This window comes from Mus pahari, chromosome 9, assembly GCF_900095145.1.
Source record: "Mus pahari chromosome 9, PAHARI_EIJ_v1.1, whole genome shotgun sequence".
Classification (NCBI taxonomy): domain Eukaryota; kingdom Metazoa; phylum Chordata; class Mammalia; order Rodentia; family Muridae; genus Mus; species Mus pahari.
The window spans coordinates 19,651,399-19,677,061 of record NC_034598.1 but is presented as its reverse complement, the minus strand read 5'-3'; the positions used below and the strand labels follow the sequence as shown (position 1 = coordinate 19,677,061).

Below are 25,663 nucleotides of genomic sequence, written 5' to 3'. Positions count from 1 at the left end.
AGAAAACAGAGAGAGAGAAAGAAAGAAAGAAAGAAAGAAAGAAAGAAAGAAAGAAAGAAAGAAAGAAAGAAAGAAAGAAAGAAAGAAAGAGAGAGAGAGAAAATAATTTATTTCCAACGCCCATGTAGATTCAAACTGAAGTTGTTGGCTAGGCAGCAGAATAGTCCTTTATAGCTAGAAATAAACTAATGCACTCCTGAATAACCAAGTCAAGAAATCCTCACTTCATTTCAGATTTAGCTCTGTGTTATGAAACTTTGAAAGACCATTTTCTTAATGGACAAGTTCTCTCAGTTCTAGGCATGGTGTTTCACATCAGTTGTGCTTTCGGATTGGAAGCAGTATGCTTAAAAAATGAAGATTCATTCAACTTCCAGGCGGTGTTTTATGGCAAAAGGAAAGCATCCCTATGTGGAGCCCATTGTGGGCTCCACAATGGTTCTCAGTCACCCTGTGCTCTTTCCAAGCCTCAGTGGCCATCTTCTTGCTGTAAAGATGTGGAAACCTGGCTGCAGGTGCATGCAGATAGGTGATCATTGCCTTAGACCAAGCATGATCAATAGTCCAGGACAGTTGAGGTATACTGTGGGATTGAAGTGTGAGAAGACAGTCAAACAGTTCTGCTTTCTTTCTTCCCTTTGGTTTTTCAAGACAGAGTTTCTCTGTGTAACAGAGCTTTGCCTGTCCTGGAACTCACTCCAGGCTGGCCTCGAACTCCCAGAGCCGACCTGCCTCTGCCTCCCAAGTAATGGGATTATAGGTCTTGCTGCGTGCCTCCCGAGTGCACTTTTTAATTTTTTTTTTTTGGCGGGGGGGGGGGAACTACTTATTTTTGTTTTATGTTCATTGGTGGGTTTGCCTGCATGTATGTCTGTGTGAAGGTGTCAAATCACGTGGAGCTGGATTACACTTGTGAGCTGCCATGTGGGTGCTGGGAATTGAACTAGTGTCCTCTGGAAAAACAGCCACTGGTCTTAACCATTGAACCATGGCTGCAGCGCTCCAGCCCTGCTTTCTTCCATTTTTCAACACCTGCCACATCTGCTTTCTCCCCTCAAACTTAGAACAATAGGAAAATTATATAGTCTTTTAGAAAGTGAACCCAAGGAGTTTCTGGCTTATTATTTTTTGTTTTATTTAATGCCTAAAGTTTTAATGGATCTAAGCTAAATTTAAATTTAAAACACTTAAATATAGACTCTAGAACATTTTAATTTGCCTTTTTTTTTTTAAGTAGAGAACAAGGTTTTTAGAATTAAATGTGACAACCCCCCCCCATTATTTCTCATCATGTTTGCAGGAATAGCCCATGACTATTGAGGATACATCACATGACTTCACAGCCCATCTGCTGGTTTCAGAAGATCTTTCTGAAAGAGGGGGTTTGCTGGGCCTCACATGTTCCATTGAGCTGCAGCTGATGGCTTTTGAATCCTAGCCACTGACATGATTTTGCTGCATTATCTGAATTAAACGCTGAGTCACTGGGAAATTCACTTTCCTCTCTCTTTCAGATCATGTGTCAGTTGGTGGACTTGGAGACAGCTTTTATGAATATTTGCTTAAGGCATGGTTAATGTCTGACAAGACAGATCTCGAAGCCAAGAAGATGTATTTTGATGCTGTTCAGGTAAGCCAATCTTTAAATCATCCTTGCTAGTCAGTTCTGTCTTACAACTTGCATATTAATCAGGCTTTAATGTTAAAAAAAAAAAATGGAGCTCCTCATGAGTGGCTTATAAAGTATTTTCTGTTAGGGAAGAGTTCAATGTCTACAGTGTCATTTTAACCATAATAACCATACTTACCATTTTAGTTCTAAAAGAGCAGTGAACTATTAGGTAGTTCGAGTCCCACCTGAGTCATATATCTAGCCAGGCATAATGGTGACTGCCTGCATCTCCAGCAATTGGAGAGGGGGGTATGCAGAGGGTAAGAGGAATCCTTTGAGTTTAAAGTCAGACTGGCTACAGAGTGAGTTCCAGGCCAACCTGATCTACAGCCACCTATGTGAAGACAGGCGGTCATAGACCAGATGCCATTCTGGTCAAGTCAAGAGTTCATATGCAAGACAGTGTTCCCTGAAGATGATGCTGTCTACTGAGGTCATACTGGTGTCTCTTTTGTGTTGCCCCAGTGGCCTTGCCTGATGGCACATTGCCTGAGATATACCCCTTTCCCTCAGAGTGTGATGATGTTCTTTTCTTATTGCTACATTTCCCATTATGGGGAAGGACCCGGGTTTATATTCTGAAAACTGGCTAGGTGGAAATCGCAGATTCTCACTGACAGTCCAATGCTCCTGCTATTTGAACACATCTCCAGAGATCTAATAAAATTATAACTAATTCCATGGAAAATTAACCTTTTCCTTGAATGCTCAGAATATTTTTTGTAATCCATACTATTCATTTATAAGGGGAAAAGAGTTGGAATGGGCCCTCATCTACCCCGGGATGGCATGGAACCTTGACTTTAAACTATTCCTCCTGCTTCCATCTCCTAAGTGCTGGGATGTCAGGCACGCACTGTCACGTCTGGCCTTAGACACCTGTGATCCCATTTATTTTAAGTCTTTATCCTAAATGAATTAGCCTCTCTATAGGTCCGAGGGGCTAGCAGGATTGAGTATTCTGTACCTGTCCTCTTAGGGTCAGCTGAGGGCTTCCCTGAGCAAGCCAAAGCCCTTCACTCTCACAAACAGGAGGACTGTAATCGAGCCTTTATTACAGCCCATGATGAGCATCAAATGCAGGCTACGCTGTGGTCCCTCTGGTCCTAACCTCATTTGGTATGGCTAGAGAGCCCATTCCTATAAAGGTTACCTTTCCTCCTCCCAATGAGGTTTTGGGTGTTAATCTTGAGAATTCTTTTCAGGATAATTTTATTTGCATGTGTCATCTGATTAGCATCCTAGCAGACATTTTAACTATTTTAACTTCAAAGTAGCCCTCTTAAGGCCTTGCTAGTCCACGAAATGCCCTTTTGAAATACTGTTTGAAGTATTTTGCCGCTAATTTCTAGAAATGTTCCCATGTAACTGTGAGCATATTCTGTTTATACAAACAGTTGACAGGAAAATCCATTAAGAACAAAGGAGGCAAAGAGTTTTCTGTGACTCTTAATTGTAAAAAAGAAAAAAGAAATTTCAACCCGTTGTATATTTTCAAGTTTCAGGGCAAAATTAGAAAAACAAACAAACAAAACAAAGCGCTGAGTTTAAAAGCAGCATTAACAATATTTTTACCAAAGTTGTGCACAAAGTTGTGTTACTGCACAAGATCAAAACATTGCCATCCCATCAAGAACTGGGAGGGGCTCACAAGCTCCCACTACCAGCTGAGGGACTTTCAACAGTTGGTGGATACTAGGGGAGAAGGGTCTGTTTTATTTGATTTGATTCATTTATTAGTTCGCTTTTCATCCCACACACCGAATCCCTCCCTTCCCCCATCCCTACCCACTTCTCTGAGTGGGTGAGCCTCCCCTTGCTCTCCCTCCCACCCCAGCACATCAAGTCACTGCAGGCCGAGGCACACACTCTCCCACTGAGGCCAGACACGGTAGAAGCCAGTTAGGGGAACAGAATCCACACAGACAACAGATTCCTGGACAGCCCTTACTCCAGTTGTTGGGGGACCTTCATGAAGACCTCACCGCACATCTGCTACGTATATGCTGGATTGGGGAATCTGTTTTCTTCAGGGTTTTGGCCATTGGTAGGCTTCCCATGATGTCACACCTATGTGTGACAACACATCCTGAGTCACAGGATGCATCTCGGGAAACCTGACTCCAGAGACCAGCATCACGGTGCAGATCTAAGTTTATTGTCCAGTCCATATGCTTTTATACAGTGTTTGACCCAATCCCAAGCCCCCATCACAGCTTGCCACACTATCCCTGTGCTTGAATGAAAGTGTTGCCTGCTGAGGTAACTCAGAAGGAGTGTGGAAGTGTCATCACCTGTGAGGATTTCTGTGCAGACCGGGAAGAGCCGGCCTCTCAGGCCTCAGTTCCTTGATCCTGTCTCTACGTGTGCCGGGGGTGAATTTAGATCTAGTGCCTTGTATGGTAGATTAGGACTCTTGGAGGAGTCGCAGGAGCCTGCGGTGCCTTGACCTTCATCCCACCTTCCCTTCACAAGGTTGGCTCCCACCCTCCTACAGTGCTTGACAGCAGCACTACTCAGACTCAGTGGGGAAGGTGGGGGGAGGGAGTGTCTTTAAAAGGACATGAAGTAGTGAAGGGAGGCAGAGAGGGTGTGGAAGAACTTGAGGATGGGTTTGGGGGAGGGTAAATGTATCAAAACATGTTGCATACAGGTACAAAGCTTCAAAGTATAAATTTTATATATATATATATATATATATATATATATATATATATATATATAAGAGAGAGAGAGAGAGAGAGAGAGAGAGAGAGAGAGAGAGAGAGTGATTGAGATGGGAGCAGTAATTCACCCCTGGGGCATAAGGCTCCATTGACTCCAGAAGGTGATGGGCCAACCTGAAGATCATAACAAATACAAAACATAAACAAAACCTGTTCTTGTCAAGAGGAAGGCAGTGTATATTATTGTTCTGACTTGAGTCAGTGAGGACATGGTCACACGTTTTAGTGTTAGGTCGATTCAGATAGGAGTGCTTTAACTAGACTTTGTCCTCTTGGCTGCTTATTATGGCCTCCCCTGGATACTAATTCAAAGAATCTGTAATGGGGCAAAATACGTGGGCAGGTGAAGTATCATTGAAGAGTCCACAGGCTTCATCAAATTACTGCAGATATGGAAGAATTAAACCACAAAATGTTTCATGCTCTTTTTCCTCAATCAATTCCCTATAGGTCTGACACACACACAATTTTATTTATTAGAGTCATGTTAGGGTATATATACATTTTTTTCATTTCCACACAAAACCATTGCTTTGGGCACAGAACTTCATCATAGTTTATTTTAGGAGGCAGCAAGTTGGTCAGAATCATGCAAAAAAAAAATAAATAAAAGAATATAGTAGTTTATTCACTCTCCATAACAGGGTAATAATGTTGCGCTAATCTGTGCTCAAAAGCTATTACTCTTGCCATGGAGAAAGAATAATTTCCTGGGTGATGACCAAGTATCTGCTTGAAGGACTTTATTGCAATTTGTGTTATGAGAATTGTAAATAGCTAAGATGTTCAGTTGCATTAAATGAGAATGAAATATTAATGTGATAACTAAACCATCAATAAAATTAGCTTAACCACAGCTAATGAGCACAGCGGTGTTCATTTGTTCCTGACTGTCTTGCTTCTGTTTGTTTATTTCTAATAAAGGTAGAGAGGGTTACATACTCATTCTTAGTCATTCTTCTACCTTCCCGAAGGTGCACCCTGAAAACCCTCCTTTTTCTGACAACAGAGGTCACTGCAGACCCCGTGAGAGTCCTTTTCTTCCTGTGTCACACTGATCATTTTCTATCAGCAGGATTGGAAATTAGCAATTCCAAACCTGGTTCATACTTTCAGGGTTTTTTTTTTTAAATACAGGGCTTATTTTATTTCTATTCTAACCTAGTTTTTGATAATACCAGCAGTCTGTGGGCATAAATAAAACGTATCTTCCAAATAAGTTTTGTAAATATTATTTTTTTATCCTTGGTTTAAATATCATTTGCTTTAAAGTTTTAAACTGTACAGTAGTATGTTTCTCAATAGAATAAACAGGAGCTGAGCGTGGCTTAATTTCTCTGTGTACGTGAGAGGTACACATGAATGCGTGTGGGCAGAGGTCAACTCAGGTCATTCCTCAGGAGCTGTCCTCCTTGTTTGTCTGTGTGACATGGTCTGTCATCACCCTGGAGCACACTAATGAGGCTACACTGGCTGGCCAGCAAGGCCCAGACCACTGGCTTTCTCCTTCTGAACACTGAAATTACAGAAAATGCCACCATTGGCAGCTTTTCTCCATGCTTTACTGAGCCATCGCCCCAAACCATCTGATTGGTCTCTCATCACCGTATAAGAGATGTAAATAAGTGGCTTACCAGGGCTAGTGTCTATCCTGACTCCCTTTAAACAAAATGCTGCAGTCTTCACCATAGACAGCATTGTTTCCATGTTATGGATGAGGAGTATACTCATATATGCATATATAGGCTTACAGATATGCTGAGCACATTACCTGCAGCCTTCCTTCACAGCACCGGAGATACCATCTGAATCCATGGCCTCTGACCCCACACAGCCCATCTTTGCCATCCTCTTTTGCTGCTCAAGCCTAAGAGGGAGAAAACAGCAGAGCCACCATCGTGGATCTTCGACCCCAGCACGTTCTTCATCTACAGTGGGACCTGGGCTTTGAACTGACTCAGCTGAGACATGGTGTTGGTGCCCTGTCTTTGAGAAGGGAATGGTATTTAGGGAATGAGAATGGCAAGTGTTTGGTCATGGAGCCAGGCAAAGCCAAGGAAGCCAGGCCAATAGAGAAAATCCTAACCAGATGAATAAGTGGAGCATGGAAAGAATACGGAAAGCAGGAACATTTCTGATGAAATCGATTTGAGACAATAAGCAAATCGCAAACGTTTTAAGTTGTAGTTGTTTTAATTGTGTTGTAGTTGTTTTAATTGTGTTCACATACACATTTAAAGTATGTATGTATGTTTTTAATTATAATATAAAACTGAGCTTGTTGTTGGCACATACCTATAATCCCAGCACTCAAGACCTGAGGCAGGAGGATTGCTGCGAAAGGCAATCCCACCCTGCAGAGTGAAGTCAAGGCAATTTGTGATCTATAACAAAGCCAGTGTCTTGAAGAAAAAAGAGGAGAGAAAAGGAAATAATTGATTACACAATCATAATATAGAATTTATGAATTTGAGAAGAGCTACAGACTATTTCAAATGTCCTCTTCTCAGGCCATCGAGACTCACTTGATCCGCAAGTCAAGCGGGGGACTAACGTACATCGCCGAGTGGAAAGGGGGCCTCCTGGAACACAAGATGGGCCACCTGACGTGCTTTGCAGGAGGCATGTTTGCCCTTGGAGCAGATGGAGCCCCAGAACCCCGGGCCCAACACTACCTGGAACTCGGAGCTGAAATTGCCCGCACCTGTCACGAATCTTACAATCGTACCTGTGAGTATATGTTACCCTCCACTCACATGCCATTCCCTCAAGCTTTGACTTCATTCAGAAAAGGACTTTGCCCTGGCCATCATCGGGGGGGGGGGGGGGGGAGGAGGAGGAGGAGGAGGAGGAGGAGGAAGGAGAAAGAAGACCACTGTGAAATTGGATGATACTTATACCTTAAAAGGAATTATGCTCGTACTTAGACATCACTGCTTTATGCAAAAATACACATCTTAGTATGTTGAGTAACAAAAAAATAGGCCATTCAAGTGTAAGCTTATTTACTGACCTTTGCTTTACCTCAGTAACACTGAGCAAGGGTCTCTGACCCAATACAAAAGGAACTTCCCCAAAGCCCCGTAAGGAGATTATATGTCTGGCTTCCTATTTATAAAATGGGTATTTAAACGCAAAGATTAAATAACTGGCTTTTTGTGACATTCTGAGAGAACTCTCAACCACCAAGCTTTCAGCTACATAGCAAATGGCTGCAGGGCCTTCTAAACACCTGGTGGGTGTTCAGTAAATAGGAGGTAAATGGGGACAAAGAGGAGAAAAAAAAGAATTGTCACTTTCTAAAATGGATTCTTTCAGCTGATACAAATTTAGAATATCTTGACTGTTGTGTACTGTATAGTGTGTCTAACTAGCCCTTAATCACTCTGGGGTTTCTGATTTTTGTCAAGGTCCTACCCTTGTTCAGGAGGTAACCCTTGCTAACTGATTGCATGTGCTCTAGATGTGAAGTTGGGACCAGAAGCGTTTCGGTTTGATGGCGGTGTGGAAGCTATTGCCACGAGGCAAAATGAAAAGTATTACATCTTACGGCCTGAGGTCATTGAGACGTACATGTACATGTGGCGACTGACTCATGATCCCAAGTACAGGACCTGGGCCTGGGAAGCTGTGGAGGTTTGAGCTTGCATATTTCTTAAAGATCAGATTTTTAGTGCAAAAAATGTTCAATGTTGACTGCAAACCTGCTGTGGCAACTCTTCTGAGATTTCCAGACCTTTATCAAGGTCGTTCCATTCAGGACTGCCTGTTTCCAGCTAATTCACAATGCAGAGTGGAGTTTAGCTTTGGCTTACAGAACAATAATAAAACTGCATTACAGGTAGACTTGAATACTGAATGATATAGATCTAGACAGGAGGATCTAGAAAGGCATGATACAGCATGAAGTTATCCTAATTGTAGAAAGAATGGTTGCTTTGTTCCACTGAGGATACTGGACAGCCTCTGGATGTTCAGGACTACCCATTGTCTATTTGAAATCACTGTAGAATCCATGTTTTCCCATTGCTCCTTGGACTTTAATGATACCATATGCTTTTACATAGAGCACAGGTCCTCAATCTGTGAGTCACAACCCCTTTCGGGGTAGCATTATCAGATAGCCTGCCTATCATATGTTTACATTATGATTCATAACCATAGCAAGATTACAGGTATGAAGTAGTAATGAAAATACTTCTGTGGTTGGGCAGTGGTGGGCAGGGGGCGCCACAACATGAAGCACTGTATTAAGGGATTTCTTCAGCACTAGGGAAGTGAGAGCCACTGCCCTAGAAAGAGCTACATGCTTAGCTCTAGGAAGAACTTAGAGAACAGTTTCCCTTGGACAATGGTTGTCCACCAGTAGAATTCCTCTACTCTACCTCAGTATGGTGCTTTAACTGCTTTTCTTGGGTTTCTTCCTACCAAATATGGAGCATTATCTCCCAGATCTGTGGTGCTAGGTCCATAGGAGTTTCCCTCACCTATACCTCAAACCATGGCTAGTTTTAAGGGCTATTATGCAGAAAGGAGTAGGAGAACACACGGAGAATAAGAGCAAGCAGACACTTTAGTTACTCTGTTCTCCCTAGCTTCTTGGTAGAAAGCTAGCTGCCTTGAGCACTGATCGTAGAAAGGACTTCTCTGAGAAGTCTCAGGGATCCATGTCAAGCTAAGTATCACCTTGGGGGGCATCGGTTAACCTTTACCACCCTCTTCACCTAGTATATCTGTTATCACTAATAGTCCGTCATTTTAAGGAAAATATTCAGCTCTCTAATTATATTCAATCAGTGGTGATTCCACTTGTTTAAATTTACATTTTTTTCCTCTGGAAGAAAATGTTAAAAGTGAATTCCATCCAAGCCTCCGTGATAAGGGGCTGGCTGTGTGACTTGGCCTGCAAAGGAATTATGAGCTTGAATTGCAAATACTGATTAAATTGGAAACATCAAGAATAATGTATTTCATCAGATCAGACACCAGGGCTGGGGGGTGTGGTTCAGTCGCTGGAATGCTTGTATTGCAACACATGGGCCTAAGGTCTGATTACTGCGCCAAAACACTGCGCATGGCAGTGCACACCTACAATCCAGCCCTCAGGAAACAACAGGATCAAAGCTCAAGGTCATGCTCTGCTGTACACCTAGTTTGAAAGCATCCTATCTCAAAAGAGATGCAGCTTACTATACTAGCATGGGGGCCTGTGTTCAGAACCCCCAAAGCCATGTAAAATATAGGCATGGCTGTGTGATCATGTAATCCCCACAAAGAGTGCCAGAGACAAGCAGATCCTCAACTAGCCAGCCAGTCTAGCCACAGCAATGAGCTACCTCAGAATACAAAGCGACAGAGGATACCCAACATTGACCTCTGTCCTCCACATATGCTCACACAGGTCAGCATAGCTGTACACACCCATACACACACACATACACACACACATACACACACACACACACCACACATACACACACACACACACAATCAAAATTAAAAGAAAAATCTAACAGCATGATCTGTAGGAGGCAATGTCATTTCAATACTACTCATGGCAACACTTCATGGCAACATTATAGATATTAAATGTAAAAAAAAAAAGTGTATGACAAAGGCTATCAAAAAATAGGAAATCTCTGCTACTTGGTGGGCAGTAAATGGTTTTGCTTGATTCTTCCAGTGAAAGGAGTATCTTTGTAAAAAATAGCCTTGGTTTCCTATAAGTGAATCATATCTCATTTTTTACTTAATGTGACATGTGCTATGAAGTTATTTCCCTCTGTTCAAACCAAGATATCTCCTGATTTAGCTCCTTGTAACTCCAATTAAAACTCGGCTGGAGTGCTGAGCACAGACTCCTTTTCTACAGAGTCAGGACCCTGTAGGCAATGGCAACACTTGCCCATTCTCATGGTCCCTGTGCTTCACCAGTAGCCCCAGTGCAGGACCCTTGCTGTGTAGCAAAAATGCCCTGCTTTATAGCCATTCTGATGCTGGCTTTCGCTCCTCCTTCTTAGCCCTAAGAGATCACAGGAAGAAGTGGGATCACTTTCCAGTAGGCAGCTCACTATAGTCGGGGAGTTGGCTCCAAAGGCAGTCTTTAGCCAATGAGAATCTAGAGCTAGTGTATAACCATGTTATTCTTCTTTAAAAAACATTTTCACCATGCACATGCTTACTGCACAATCCTATGACCTGTCCCCCATTGTGCACAGCTGGCATCTACTCATTGCATGGGTCCTAATGTCTCCTGTTTTATTCATCTAGACTCAATTCCTTCTAGATGTCATCCCAATGAACTCCCTACTCAACCTCTGTTGCATGTCACTTTTCAGGAGACTCAACTAAAGTGTAGGGAAATGAAAAATCACCTAGTATAACTCTATAGTCACAGACAGCATTCTGGGCTGTGGAGATGGCCCAGTGGTTAAGTACTTGCTTTGCACACTGGAGCCTCAGAGCTCAGATCACTAGAAACCACATAAATCCAGGCAGGCTAGCCTATGTCTGTTACCCTTGTGTTTCTACTCCATGGTGAGAGGTGGAGATAGGAGAATCCACAGAAATTCACAGGCCAGGAAGAGTGGAGTGGGTATACAAGAGGCCCTGTCACAAACAAGACAGAAAGTGAGAATCCATACCCAAAGTTACCTTTGTATTACACACACACACACACACACACACACACACACACACAAAATACTACCCTTTCCCAGTTTTCTTTCACTGATATATACTCAGTAAAATCGATTTCCATGTCTTCATTAGATAGGGTAATTATTTTAAGTACATTAGGGCAGTGTATATAGCCACCGTGCAACACTGAAGCCCGTCTTCCTGAGTAGATAGTACACCAGTAATCATAATCATTCGGGCACTTGTGAACACAACTCCCAGAAGGAACTTCTAGCTGGTACTTCATTTGCTATCTGTCAGTAATGGCAAGAACTGTATTGCATTTGTCCCAGTTGAGTATGTGACAGCTGGCAGATAAGATTTATCTGAGTATTAGCGGTGCCTACTCATTCGTACAGATTAGGTAATATCACAGCTGATCCACAGAAGATAGGACCTCGTGGGACTTTTGCTTTCTTCTCAGTTTTCTTTGCTGCCTTGCACCTCACACACTTTGCACACCAACATTCAGAATCTGAAAGAATAGTGTTTCTTTCCCAATACCGCTGCTACTTCCCCAGCCGTGATCCTTCCTTCCAAACTCTCTCTGATTTATTTGTGTTTCCTGAGCCTTCGTTATTTTTTCCTTGAGACCAGAGCAATTTCAAGCAGACGCCACTAATGGTGTTATAGCTCAGGGGGGTTGACTCTTACAAATCTCTGTGGATTGGCTATTCAGTTCCTATCTTCATAGCGGTGCTTCCTGACTTGAGTCTGACTGGTCCTGCTGGCTATTGGCTTCCTCAGCCAAGCCCAAATTATAATCACTCGGGGTCAGGTTTGTCTTCCATCCACTGATTCAAGCTACAGTCACTATAAACACCCCTAACATCCTGTCCTCTGCTGTTAGCACGCTGCAGCACATTTGGTCCCTAATAACATAAGCCCTTACACAAGATGCCCAGAGGCTGAGCACTGCCAGAGCAGACTAATGAAATGATCTGCTCAAGATGTGACAGTGTCCACTGTCGAGAAACAGTTAGGATGAGAATCTGCCCTGTTAGCCCAGGAACCCTGGTGTGCCCAGCTTCACATGCCTTGTATCTCAGCATTTATACTTTGGTTTGGGGGGACTTTGTTATAAGCACATATTAATTATACAAAATAAGAGGACTCGTGATAGCATTTCCAGCTAGTGCATACAAGTGTTCAGTTCATGCATTTAGACTTTGACTTGGGGGTATTGAGTTCTTCTAAATAAAGGGTCTTCTACACTATCCTCATTTCTCAATTATTCTTAATTTATCTAAAGCCTCAGAAGCTTGAAAATAACTAGGCTACTGAAAGGCCTTTTTATTGTGGTAAACATTAGAGCTCTGCCCATAGTCAGGGATTTCAGAGACTACAATTAGCAAATCTAGACCTGAAGCTGGCGATCCACTCTCACCATCTTTGTGTTCTAGACAATTATCTTAGCCATGGTTTCTTTTGCTGTGCTGAAATATCATGACCAAAAGTAAACTGGGTAGGAAAGGATTTCTTTTGCTGACACTTCCACATCACACTGCTCATCACTGAAGGAAGTTAGGGCAGGAACTCAAACAGAGCAGGAACCTGGAGGCGGGGGCTGATGCAGGGAGGGGTGCTGCTTACAGGCTTGCTCCTCATGGCTTGCTCAGCCTACTTTGTTATAGAACCCAGGACCACCAGACCAGGTTGGCACCATTCACAGTAAGCTGGACCGTCCCCCGTCAATCTCTAACTTAAAAAAATTCTCTCCAGGCTTGCTTACAACCTGAACTTACAGAGGCACTTTCTCAATTGAGGTTTCCTCCTGTCATATGATTATATATAAAACCTATGTCAAGTTAACAAAAACTAGCCAGAACAACTCTTGTTCTTATTGTCCAATGAGGAATTATGGGAGAGAAACTATGAGTGGGCATGAACTGACAAGAAGATGTCTGTGTTGTCTACACCCAAAGACAGCACTTTCTCTCTTCCCCTTTTCTGATCTCATTTGCCTCCTTGGCTGGTTGGGTGAATAGAGAGATGGCGAGATACTCGGGTCGTTTTTGTTGTTTTTCTCACACAAGGTATCATTAGCTAGCTAACACGGACCAGCCTCAAACTCGGTACTCCTGCCTGAGCCTCCTGCATGCTAAAATCTTTATTTGATACAGAGGCATGCACCATCATGTCCACCTGCCAGCTCTGTATCAAAGGAAAGAACTCATAAAAATTCCCATGGACAGAAAGGAGAGCTAATCGCCCTGCCTGGCCTTCTCCGCTTATTATCACCAAAGGAGCTTCACACGAATGAATGGGCTAGGGGAGGTTTGGTGATTAAGGTCATTTTAAGGAAATATTTGGAAATTCCAGAATAACCTCACCTGATTTCTTTTCTTTTCTTTTCTTTTTTAGTGCTGACCATTTTTTATCTTAACAAACTTATTTTTTATTAGATATTTTCTTCATTTACATTTGAAATGCTATCCCCTTTCCTAGTTTCCTCTCTGAAAGTCCCCTATACCCTCCCCCCGCCCTGCTCCCCAACCCACCCACTCCCACTTCCTGGCCCCGGCATACCCCTGTACTGGGGCATATAGTCTTCAGTAGACCAAAGGCCTCTCCTCCCATTGATGGCCAACTAGGCCATCCTCTGCTACATATGCAACTAGAGACACAAACTCTGGGGGGAGAGGGGGTACTGGTTAGTTCATATTGTTGTTCCTCCTGTAGTGTTGCAGACCCCTTTTGCTCCTTGGGTACTTTCTCTAGCTNCTTCATTGGGCCCTGTGTTCCATCCAATAGATGACTGTGTGCATCCACTTCTGTGTTTGTCCACTGGCATAAACTCACAAAAGACAGCTATATCAGGGTCCTGTCAGCAAAATCTTGCTGGCATATGCAGTAGTGTCTAGGTTTGGTGGTTGTTTACGGGATGGATCCCCGGGTGGGGCAGTCTCTGGATGGTCCTTCCTAGTGCTGACCATTTTTTTTTCTCAGTTTACAAAATAAAATTTGACTTAATCCTCTCGTCTGATACTTGGCTGCTTATCAAAAAGGCCTTTCTATCATAAGAAGGAAAGAAAAAAATAGTTGGATGTAGATGTTGCCTTTGGAGCACTCCTGCAATTGTCTTATTGTAGAATATTTAGAATTTAATTGAAGCATCATTTTTAGATCATCATTTCAGTTTTGAAAGATGTTTTTCCTCGTAAGCACTAAATCATGGGGAATTTCTCTTTTCTTTGTTCATGTAGCACATTGGCTCAGCTTTCTTTAACCTAGCAATTAAGTGCTTCTCATGGATGGCTGCTCTCTTCTCCTTTGCCTTATATTCCTCATATGAAAAGTCAATGACCTCATTGTCAGTATCTATTGGTCGTGGCTGAGCACAGGGTACAGTGTCCCTGCTCGCTCATGAGCCTTCCTGGCTGCTACATGCTTTCTCTTTCCTCTTTTTTGAGCTCCGTTTTCAAAGTATAATTTTTTTTTCAAACCCATTTTCTAGCTTATGAAAGTTTTTCTCAACTAGCATAAAAAAAGCCTGTAACTTTCAGGAAACTGAAATAGGATTCAAAGACGAGCCAGGGAATGGCATAGTTGGTTACAGTACTTGCTTTGTAAGCCTCAGGACCTGAGTTCAATCCCCAACACCCCACAAAGAGAGCCAGGCTCAGAAGCATCCACCTTTAATCTCAGCACTGAGGAGGTTTGGACAAGAGGATCCCTGGGAATGGCTAGCCAATCCTAATAGTCTAGCCTAATTGCCAAGCTTCAGGCAAACGATGGTCCTTGTCTCAAAGGACGCGATTGTCTTCATAATATTTACATCTGTGGTTGTTCTCAGCCTCCATACACACGTTTCTCCCCATATAGAAATCCACATGTGCATACATATTTTTAAAAGAAGTAGAGTTGTAATTTATAAAATAAAACAAGTGTAACTATAAGCAATACATATTAGAATAAGAAATTAAGAGTAACTTTACCTTATATTTTTTTTTACATTTCACTATTACTCTTACTGTATCATGATTTCAGTTTCTTGGCTCTTATGTTTCTACAGTTTTATTAGTTAATTACCTCATTGCTTCACAAAATAGCTACCAAAATCAATTTAATAAATAAAGAATTTTTGAATGTTCATAGTTTAAGGGTATATTCTTCATGGCAGGAAAAGCATAGTAGAGGGAACTGGAAATAGCTGTTTATGTCCACAGACAGGCTTCAGAGAGAAGTAAATGTTTTCTCTGGTTTTATTCGGTCTTGGAACCACATTCATGGTATGACACATATTGACAGTAACGCTTCCCTCCTCGATTAAGTCCTCTGAGAACACCCTCCCATGCTCACAGTCCTCATGGACATGCTCAGAGCTGGATGGGTTGGGTAGACAGTGAAGCATCATAAATACAACCTCCAACAACTCAGCTTGAAATTCAGACATACTTTAGTCTATAGCATTCTACTCCTGCCCCCTGAAAAGGCTCACAGTCATCTCAAAATGCAAAATGCTTTGTTTAAAAGCAGAAGTACAAAATCATCTAAGGCTTAAGGCCATCTTTCAACCATCAGACTCTAAAATCAAAATTTCATCTTATATGCCATATTATAGAGCTCCACTATACAGTGACATAGAGCAAATGTTTCCTTTCCAAATTGGGGGGGGGGGTAATGGCAAGGAATGATTGGTCATACAGGACCAAAACCCAAAGGAAATAAAAACGGAAACGCCTATGGCTCTGTGCCTGGCATCTAGTGTTTGTAGTGTCATCATTGTGAGATCCAGAAGCTTTAAAGAACCCTGCTTCTCCAGTTCTGCAAACTGCAGCCTGCCCAGGTATCCTCACCTTTTGGCTTGTTCCACATAAATCCAACTGATATCATCAGCAGATGGCCAGTAGTGTTGGCAACTCCAGCATCCTGGTATCTCCTTTGCAGCTTGGGCTTTGCCATCACGGCTCTATGCAGTGGTCTCTCCGAGCCTCCTGCTGAAGAACCCAACCCTGTCAATCACTTCTAGCCTTAGACACCTTGGGACACTTTGATGTAAGACTTAATTACCCCCAGGAATTCTTGCATGTTGCATGCCTGCAAATCCACCACCATGTGAGCAATACTGCTAAGTTCTGCTGCCAGCTCCAGAATAACCTAGCCTCTATGCCTTGGCTGCAGTGGCCTCTGTGTATGTTGTTGGCTGAACATGGGGAAGAACTTTCCAGGGCAGTTCTTTTCCAGCAGAGGAGCCCTTTAGCAGTGTTCTCAATTCAAGCTTTTGCCCCTGAAATTCATTCCACACATTCCGACTTTGGATGATGGGCTTTTGCCTGCAGAGAACCTTTCCCATAGTCTCAGGGTAACATGTGAAGTTTCTTAGGTATGCTAATCTCTAGCATTTTTAAGATCTTTCTGCCCTCTCCAGCTGTAAATCTGGATACGTGTATTAAGAAATAATCACACCACAGCCTGTGTGCTATGCTAGCTTGACATTTCCTCCACAGCACAATTCAGTCCATTGTCCTTGAGCTCTAGGCTCACTCAAAATATCAGGACACGAGAACAGCGCAGCCAGATTCTTTTCAGGATATAACACAAATATCCCCCAGTCTAGTTCCCAAGAGAATTCATGGTCCTTTCTGCAACATCATGAGTTGGGCCTCCTCTGTTCACATTTTTCTCAGAAGGGCTCATTAACCTTGGCTTATGGCACTACAATGCTTATCTATCCAAGCTCTTCAAATTCTCCTATAACCCCCCCTACCAACAGCCTACAAGCCACATGATGAGGCTTAGTATACATAGCACTGCCCCCTACTTCTCAATACCAGTTTCCTCTACTAGTTACAGAACTCACTGCTATAACCAAACATATATATATATATATATATATATATATATATATATATATATATATATATATATGCAAGTACAACATGGAATAGGGGGATTTATTTGGGCTCTCATTTTGAAGGCAGAGTCTATCTTGTTGAGGAAGTCAAGACAGCAGAAACATAAAGGTAGTTGGTCACACTGCATCCAGAGTCAGGAATCCGAGAGCAAGGAATGTCAGTGTTCATCCTTTCTCCTGTTCTCCTTTTCCTTCAGTCTTGGACCCCACCCAATGAATTGACCCTACCAATATTCATCAAGAATGTTTCTTGTTTGTTTAAGATAATGTATGAGTTCCACTGCATATGTGTGCCACCTCTTTAGTTCTTCATCTACTGAGAAACACAGGATATGTCTATATGTTGGTTGCTGTGAGTCTTGCTGTAACCAATGTGAAATTGCAGAAGCCAAACTTCTCTAGAAAAGCTGTCAGAGGCATGTCCAGGGATGTGTTTCCTAAATGATTCTAACCCTGGTCAAGTTGACAGTGAAGATAAAAACATCTGAGCTTTCTAGGAATCAGGACAAGGTCTCAGATGGCAATTTTTATTTTGCCATGTACTTACTAGAATTCCTAGAATATGGTAATAAAAAAAATAACCTGGCTGGAATATGCTTATTGACTACACAATCAGCCTGTAAAAAAATTAAAATATATACCATATACAAAAACAAGAACATATTAAAGAAGTAAATCTAAGATCTAAAATAAGTAAAACTCCTAAAAGAAAAGTTTAAGGAAAAAAAATCTTCTTGACACTGGCCTAGCAGTGGTTTTATTGGATTTAACACCCACAGAACAACAACAAAAATAAAATTAAACACACAGGACCACATCAGTCTTCAACAGTTGTGCATAGCAGAGGAAACAATCAACTAAGCTAAAGTGACAGGGCATAAAATCATTTTTAACCACTTGCCACCATGTAACTGCATGATGATATTTCTCTCCAGCCACATATATGAAGGCATTCCCATAAGATGTTACTGCTTGGTAGTGTTATGGCTATCTTCTTTGTGTAAGAACACTCAGTGACTGTATCTTTTTTTTTTTTATTTAAACAATTTTTATTAAATATTTTCTTCATTTACATTCCAAATGCTATCCTGAAAGTCCCCTATACTCTCCCCCAGCCCTGCTCCCCAAACCACCCACTCCCACTGCCTGGCCCTGGCATTCCCCTGTACTGGGGCATATAATCTTCAGTGACTGTATCTTATAAGGAACTAATATCCAAAACTCTGACTTCATACAACTCAGTGATGAAAGATAACCCATTCAGAAAAAGGGCAAAGAACCACAACAGGCCTATTTTTGCAAAGAAGACATACAAATAGCCAAAAACTGTATGAAAAAAAGCTCTAGTATCATAGAGAACATAAACCCAAACCATGGTAGAATCACCTCAGATCTATGAAAAGGACTGTTATAAGAAAAAAAGTCAAAAGTTTACTAGTGGTGTCAAGGATGTGAAGAAAGGGGAACCCTGGTACACTGTTGGTGACAATATAAACTGGTATGGCTATCATGAGAAATAGTATGTAGATTCCTATAAAATTAAAAGTAGAGTAGTCCAGTCTAATTTCATATACCCAAGGACATGCCATAAGACCTAAGGGATATCTGCAATCTCACATTGGTTACAGCAAGACTCACAGTAACCAACATATAGACTTATCCTGTGTTTCTCGGTAGATGAAGAACTAAAGATGTGGCACACATATGCAGTGGAACTCATACATTATCTTAAACAGAACCTACCGTACACAGCAAGGCTCTGTGTAATAGCACTTCCATGTACAACTTAGGATAGTCGAAGTTCTTAACAGGTCTAGAGAGCAGAATGGCAGTTACCAGGACCTAGTGAGGAAGAAGAAAGGGACATATACCACATACGCTAGTCAAAGGATTGGAAATTTTCAGCTAAAAGATGAAAGCATGCCGGGTGGTGGTGGTCCATGCCTTTAATCCTACTACTCAGGAGGCAGAGGCAGGTAAAGTTTGAGGCCAACCTCGTCTACAGAGTGAGTTTTAAGATAGCTAGGTGTACACAGAGAAATCCTGGAGAGAGAAGGGGCGGGGGGGGGGGAAGGGAGGGGGGAGGAGGCTTTTGGAGGCTTATAGCATGGTGACTACAGTGAATTACAATATGTGAGTATATCTCAAGGACTCTCACTACAAAAAAAAAAACAAAAAAAAAACAAATACCATTCGAGATGCTGTGAATATGTTGATTAGCTCAATTGTGAGAGTCATTTCACAAACTGTGCATGACGCAGCACGCTAATACAACTCAAATATATGAGGATTTTATCTATCAACAATACATCAGTAAGGCTGAAAAGTAAGAAGGAGGGCTTCCGGGAAAGCAGTCTACAAACAGTAGTCCTTTTATTAACAGATAACAAAACGGAAGGCAGGACTTGGAAGTTTTTACATAGATTTTCATCCTCACACTCCCAACCCACCTCCTTTTCCAATATTCATTATGTTCATGCAGCTACAAACCCTTTCTCTCTAAACTTCTGGAGTCGTCAGTCAATTCATCCCATTCTCTTCTCTATAATATTAAGGAAAAGAAAAAACTGGTTTTTGCAATGGATTCCAGACTCACTTTTCTTCATTTCCAATCACTGGCATCATTAATAGTTCACTATGTATGTTTTTTAAATAACATAAGATGTAACTGAACAGATATAGAGTTGGTATACTGTGATGGAAGTAGATGTTTGAGGGCTCAGCACACTTTCTTGGCCAATGGTTTGCAGTCCCAGTTGACATTAAGGACACCCATAGACAGAGATCAGCACACTTGCTCTGTAAAGACAATGTAGGCTCTTCCTCAACTACTCAGTGCCAACATGGTGCAGTCACAGGCACTTTACAAACAAGCAAAGGTAGTCTAGCTATAGTTTAATAAAACTTTATTTGCAAATCAATAATCGAAACGTAGCCGGTGGTCTTTGAATTATCAAACTTTACTCTAAACCAACAATGTAAATGCTAGAAATGAATGCAGACTTTCCCAAAACCACACTACAAGGGTTTCTCTTGAGGCAAAGCATACGGCCCATAGGTTGTGTACCACCTTATTTGTCTTTCTACTTTATATGTTTTAAATTTGCTATCAAAAACTCTTTCAAGCTCTCATTTCCTTAGAAACCTTGTCTTGTCTAACTTTGACAATCTAATAAAAGATTGCTAATAATCACTTTACTGACTCTCTCATCTCTTCTTGGCAACTCAGGCCCTAGAAAGTCACTGCAGAGTGAACGGAGGCTACTCGGGCTTACGGGATGTTTACATTGCCCATGAGAGTTATGACGATGTCCAGCAAAGTTTCTTCCTGGCAGAGACACTGAAGTAAGTAAATAAAATTATTCTCCAAGTGTGTGGCTGAGGCCCCCAAGGAGTTTTTCTCTACAGATGTCTTCAAGATGTACACATTCATGGTATACCAAGAGTACCTGATGTGTGCAAGAACCATTCCAGTTTAGGTGCATTGCCAAGGCAGTCTCTGTGCAGGCATTTGTAGTCATTGCTGAGGCAGATTGCCTGGGACTACTCAGTGTGGTTCTCATAGTCTAGCACCCAAAGCCTGAATGATGACGATGTGTTAAGGTCTATGGGTGTTAGAATCAACTGTGGTCCACAGTTCTCTGCAGGCTGCACAGAGACATGCATGTGTCTCTGTGACATCGTTTCTTGTGCCTCATGCTCTCTTTTTCTCTTCCCTCCAGGTATTTGTACTTGATATTTTCCGACGATGACCTTCTTCCACTAGAACACTGGATCTTCAACACTGAGGCTCATCCTTTCCCTATACTCCGTGAACAGAAGAAGGAAGTTGATGTCAAAGAGAAATGAAAGACGCTTTCTATTTTACTCTGCTTCGTTCCCTCACTGCATACCTTAATAATTCCTTTTCTAGTAATCAGACATATAATGAACTCTTATTGATTGGCAAATGTCTATGATTCTCCTAAGTTCTAAAATTGTTTTGCAGTCTTTTATGTTTAGTATCATAAGCCTAAGTGGACCTCAATTCCTTATTTCACTATTCAGCTAGTAGATCCACAGATTCTGCCTGTCTTTTTCTTTTTCTTAAGGAGTCTATTGTTTCTGAAATTCATGAAGTTGCAACATCATTTCCATAATAGAACCATCTACCAGTGACCTCTTGATTATGATTTGATTTGACTGCAAAACTTCTTCCTCCTCTATGAGGAGATGCTGTCTGCTTCGAGCTGTAATGTTTTGCCATGTTGCAAAAAGCCATAATAATAAATTAAGTATTAAAAAAAAAAAGCTTTTTTTTTCCTTTTCAAGTTCATGTTAATCTGGTTTGTCTGTCCACCAGAGACAGGTCTTACAACTGTGACAGCCTCTTAGCAGGTCTATCGTTATTTGATAGAATGTCTTCTAAAGTACTCTCACTGTGATTCAGATGAGAAAGCTGTCCCAGAAGAGCTGGCGACACTGGCCTCGTCTCTTCACAAGTGCAGTATCTTTTTTATTGGGTGATTATGTTCATGTTTCCTCACTTCCATTTTGTTCTCTGCTTTTGCTCTAAATGCCCTGTACACATACAGCTTAATTTCTCCCATCACCCACGACACAGCAAGGGGAGCTCCTGAGTTATGCAGAATGCCAGGTTACCCAATTATAATTTTGAAAGAGAAAAGACCTATTTTCTAACATGCCATGTTTTCCTTTTAAATGAATCCATTCCAAAATCTCCTCTCTAAAAAGAGAGGGAGAATTCCTTATGACTAGCTCATGGGTCTGCATTTCCTCTTTAGTTCTCTTTAAGCAAAGGATGCGCTGTACTTGGTTTAGATCTGAAAAGGTCTCTTCCCAGGTGTAGCTCATCATTGAACTTCAGTTTGTGAACAAGAGCTTTTACCCAGTGGAAAAAAGCATTTCTGATTTACCTATTCCTATTCAGCTAAAGGAGAAAGTAAAATCTAATTATCTCTTAAGGGCACAGTGTATTAAATGTGCTTACATTCAGCATAGAGATTTTAACTTACAAATAATTTATAGGGATGGATCCACTCATAATTTGATCTGCAACAGATCAAAATGGTTATATGATTCTTCTAAACCTTATTTTGAAATATGAGTGATTTTCCCAAGGACAAATTTTGTGATAGCTTGTGTTACCACACCTGTTCTTTATATGAAAGATCAAATATGATTCATATGTACTGAAAGTCAAAGACAAGAACCACCTCAATTTCAACCTACTATGGTCAATAAACAACAACAAAAACAAATGATACAAATCCATGGATTAGGCTAAAGTCTATATTTCTGTGCATTTACTTTTTTCAAAATGTCTAATTTTATCAGTTTCTTATTGTACAACCTATTTTTTGAGACATTTGTTTTCTTCAATCTGAGTAGACAATAGTTTTGCCTATTTCAGCTTTGGGGATGGTTTCAAAAGATGTTGTTTTGGATCACTACCTTTGTATATCCTGGTTGTTTCCAGTATAATACATCAGAACACATCAAAACAAAACAGTAAAATTAGTAAATGAAAAAGATCGATCAGTATATCATTATGGCTGTATTAACACATCTCTGTTACCCAGAGAAGCTTCTGCCTGTAATCCATTCAATCTCTGGAGGTTCTGAACCCATGACATCACTTTAATGAAACTGGATAGAACAGTCTGCCTTACCTCTTCATTACAACTTGATTTGACTGTAAATCTTTTCCCTCCATGAGGAAGAACAAGAGAATAACAAACCCCTCTTTCCCTGGAGCTCAGAGGTAAAATATTAAAATTCGCTACCAAAATTTGTCATCTATATTTTGATTATAATTTTCACTGTCCTTAGATTAGCTATTTAATTCATTTTCTTTGCATTTCAATTTGAAGGAGCATCCACAGCTGGTGAGTACTTCTGCAGCAGGTGGGGTTTGAAAGGCACATCCTATGTACCTACTACACTGTAATGTAGCTTTTATGTTCCAGTAGAAGCAGGGAAGAAGCTGAACCACAGGTTGCTCTACCACTGGCAAGTTTTCAGTTTTAAAACCAGATCTCAGAACACCAAAAATTTAAACAAGATAAGAGATTAATTTTATAGAAATGTAACTGATTAAGCTATGTTTTGTGCTAATTTTACACCACGGAAGTCTCCAAGTAGATACCAACTCATTCATTTTCAACAAAGCTGTGCAGTTTGATTTACATGTGTAATCCACATCCTTAAAGATGGACAGTTAAAGTAGCAGCCAGTTTTGTGTTTACAAAACCTGTTTTGATATACTATATTATACATATAAGTTGTATGCCAATTTATAGAACTCAGCGACTTCTCTATCATGTGTATCATCCATTTTTACATTGGTTGTTTTTGATTTGTTCATAAGTGCATTCTGTCATTTCCAACTTTATATAAATCTCTGATGTTATGAAAACATAATAGATTGACACATAATTTTTAAAAATTATATTTGTAAAATTTCTCTATTGTGAATAAAGTCTTTTAATATATCTCCTTCTGTGTCTTTTCACTGTGACTTTAAAGATGCCTCTGTATGTATAGATGAATGGAAATAACAAATTCCACTAACAATTACACATCTTAACAAGGAAAGATTTCCCATGAAAAACTTCACACTGAAAATAATTTTACACATACAGCCTTCGGCTAATTGGGTTCCTGTTGCGGGAAATATTTTAAAAATGAACCTGCCATCTCTCCACGTTCCTGCTTCTCTCAACCCACCAACTCTCCAGCCCTGGCGGGTCATAGGGCTCCCACCTCAGGTGCTCTTAATCAGCGGTCACTGTCTGCCAACTCTCTGGCAGGGGCTGGGGCAGAGCTGAGTTTCTCTCGCTACCACACAATGCCACACACACCCCACAGTCAGCCATCACAACACCTAGTTACCTGGTAGAATTAAAACTCTTAAAGCTTATATTTAACCAGTCAGATTTATGTATCAATAAAATCACAATTTATAAGATGCTAATATAATAATTTCAGAGCCAAGTGATAGTAATAAAAGCTTTATTCCAATTATTCTAACCTTATGATATCATAACTGGCTGGTTCCAGCCACACTGGTTCATGTGGCCTTCATTCTCCTTCCTCCTTCTCTCCTGAGATGCTCTCTGTCTCTGCCACTCTTAGCCCCTCGTCCTTTTTCCCTGTCCAATTACAGGCCTCCTCTGCACTAATGGAGTTGAACAGGGAAAATCCTCCAATAGGTTCCCTTGCTGGGAATCTCACCTAAATTCAGCACCAGGGCATGCAAGGTCGAGGTACAAAACCAGTGTCAAAAAAAGCACAGAAAATGTGATATGTGTTCTTACGTTTGTGACCTAGTCAATGCCCCATGGCATTCACGCTAAGACCATAAAGTGGCATTTGTGTTAACTATAGGCAAAATTCATAATTGACCTTAAATTCAGGGGGAGGGCAGGATTAGAGTCTCAGAAAGGCTGAATAGAAAGGAGAATTTAGCTGTTCATGGACAAGCCTATGTTCTGCTTGTCTTGGATAATGTGGCCATCCCTCTAGTTACATGGAACTCTTCACTGTTGATATAACTCATTCCTCACCTTCATGTTTCTACTCAGCTCCCAACTTAACAAATCAGATTTCCCATCAGCCTCTGTCTCTTACTCTACATTATTTTCTAAAAACCTACTACATGTGCATGTGACTGGGTCTTGTGGTCCTTGCCTTGTACGGAAAAAGATTAATATAATTTTGGATAGCAACAACCACAACTTTATATCTAACATGGTTGAATGGGAGCCTTTTGAGTTCATTTATTTGTAGCACACATAGCACAAGCTCTACTTATTTCTATGGGGGCCGATTTATTAAAATATGTCGTAAACATGATTTTTATTTATGCTGATTGTCAGCCATCCACACAGAAATGGCATCTAGGCAATACATCTCCCTTCTGATAATGATATGGATGCACTCCATTGCAAGTTAGTAACAGTAAATAAGATCAATCTTTTCAATTGGGCATAGAGTTTAGATGTCTAAATGACATTCTAGCTTCTTAGATGCTACTTGAAATTAAGTGTCAGTGTCTTAGGGATTTATTGCTGTGAAGAGACAACATGACAAAGGTAACTCTTATAAAGGAAAACAATTCATTGGGGCTGTCTTACAGTTTCAGAGGTTTAGTTCATTATCATCATGGCAGGAAATATGACAGAGTCCATCCAGACTTGGTGCTGAAAGAGCCAAGAGTTGTACATCTTGATCTGAAGGCAGCCAGGAGGAGGGTCTGGGTCACCCTGGCCAGGCTTGAACATATATATGAGATCTCAAAGTCCCACCTCCACAGTGACATGCTTTCTCTAACAAGGCTACACCTCTGCCAATAAGGCCATACCTCCTAATAATGCCACTTCCCATGGATCAAACATATTCAAACCCCCACATATAGGAAACCTTATTGGAACTCTAACTGACTTAATGGTCCAAAGGTCAATGTCCACTTTTCCCAAGCTCATTCTGTGTACATGATCCAATGTGTAAATTATAATTTTTAGGAAATATTTGCAATACATTTGATGTGCTTTTAAATTATCAGAACAACATAGTTATACAGAGTCTCATCCAACTTTGTTATTTTCGAGATGACTTGTGGAGGGGTTTTTCCATCATCAGGAACAGTTTTCTACCCTTATCTTTCCTAACAGACTCAAAGGACTGGTAAAATTTTGTGCTAACGAAAAACAACAGATGCACATCCAA

General features: G+C 41.0%; 1 protein-coding gene across 2 annotated transcripts in view; it reads left to right on the top strand.

Moving 5' to 3' along the window:
* Man1a1 (mannosidase alpha class 1A member 1) overlaps positions 1–21,212 on the top strand; it is a 171,184-nt gene extending 149,972 nt beyond the window's left edge. For both annotated transcript variants that reach the window (XM_029542453.1, XM_021204538.1), the window contains exons 9-13: positions 1,515–1,630; positions 6,909–7,128; positions 7,862–8,034; positions 20,163–20,278; positions 20,656–21,212. In XM_029542453.1, coding sequence (XP_029398313.1) covers positions 1,515–1,630; positions 6,909–7,128; positions 7,862–8,034; positions 20,163–20,278; positions 20,656–20,782 — 752 coding nt within the window. In that variant the 3' untranslated portion in view covers positions 20,783–21,212. The remainder of the gene's footprint in view (positions 1–1,514; positions 1,631–6,908; positions 7,129–7,861; positions 8,035–20,162; positions 20,279–20,655) is intronic.
* The last annotated feature ends 4,451 nt before the right edge of the window (positions 21,213–25,663 follow it).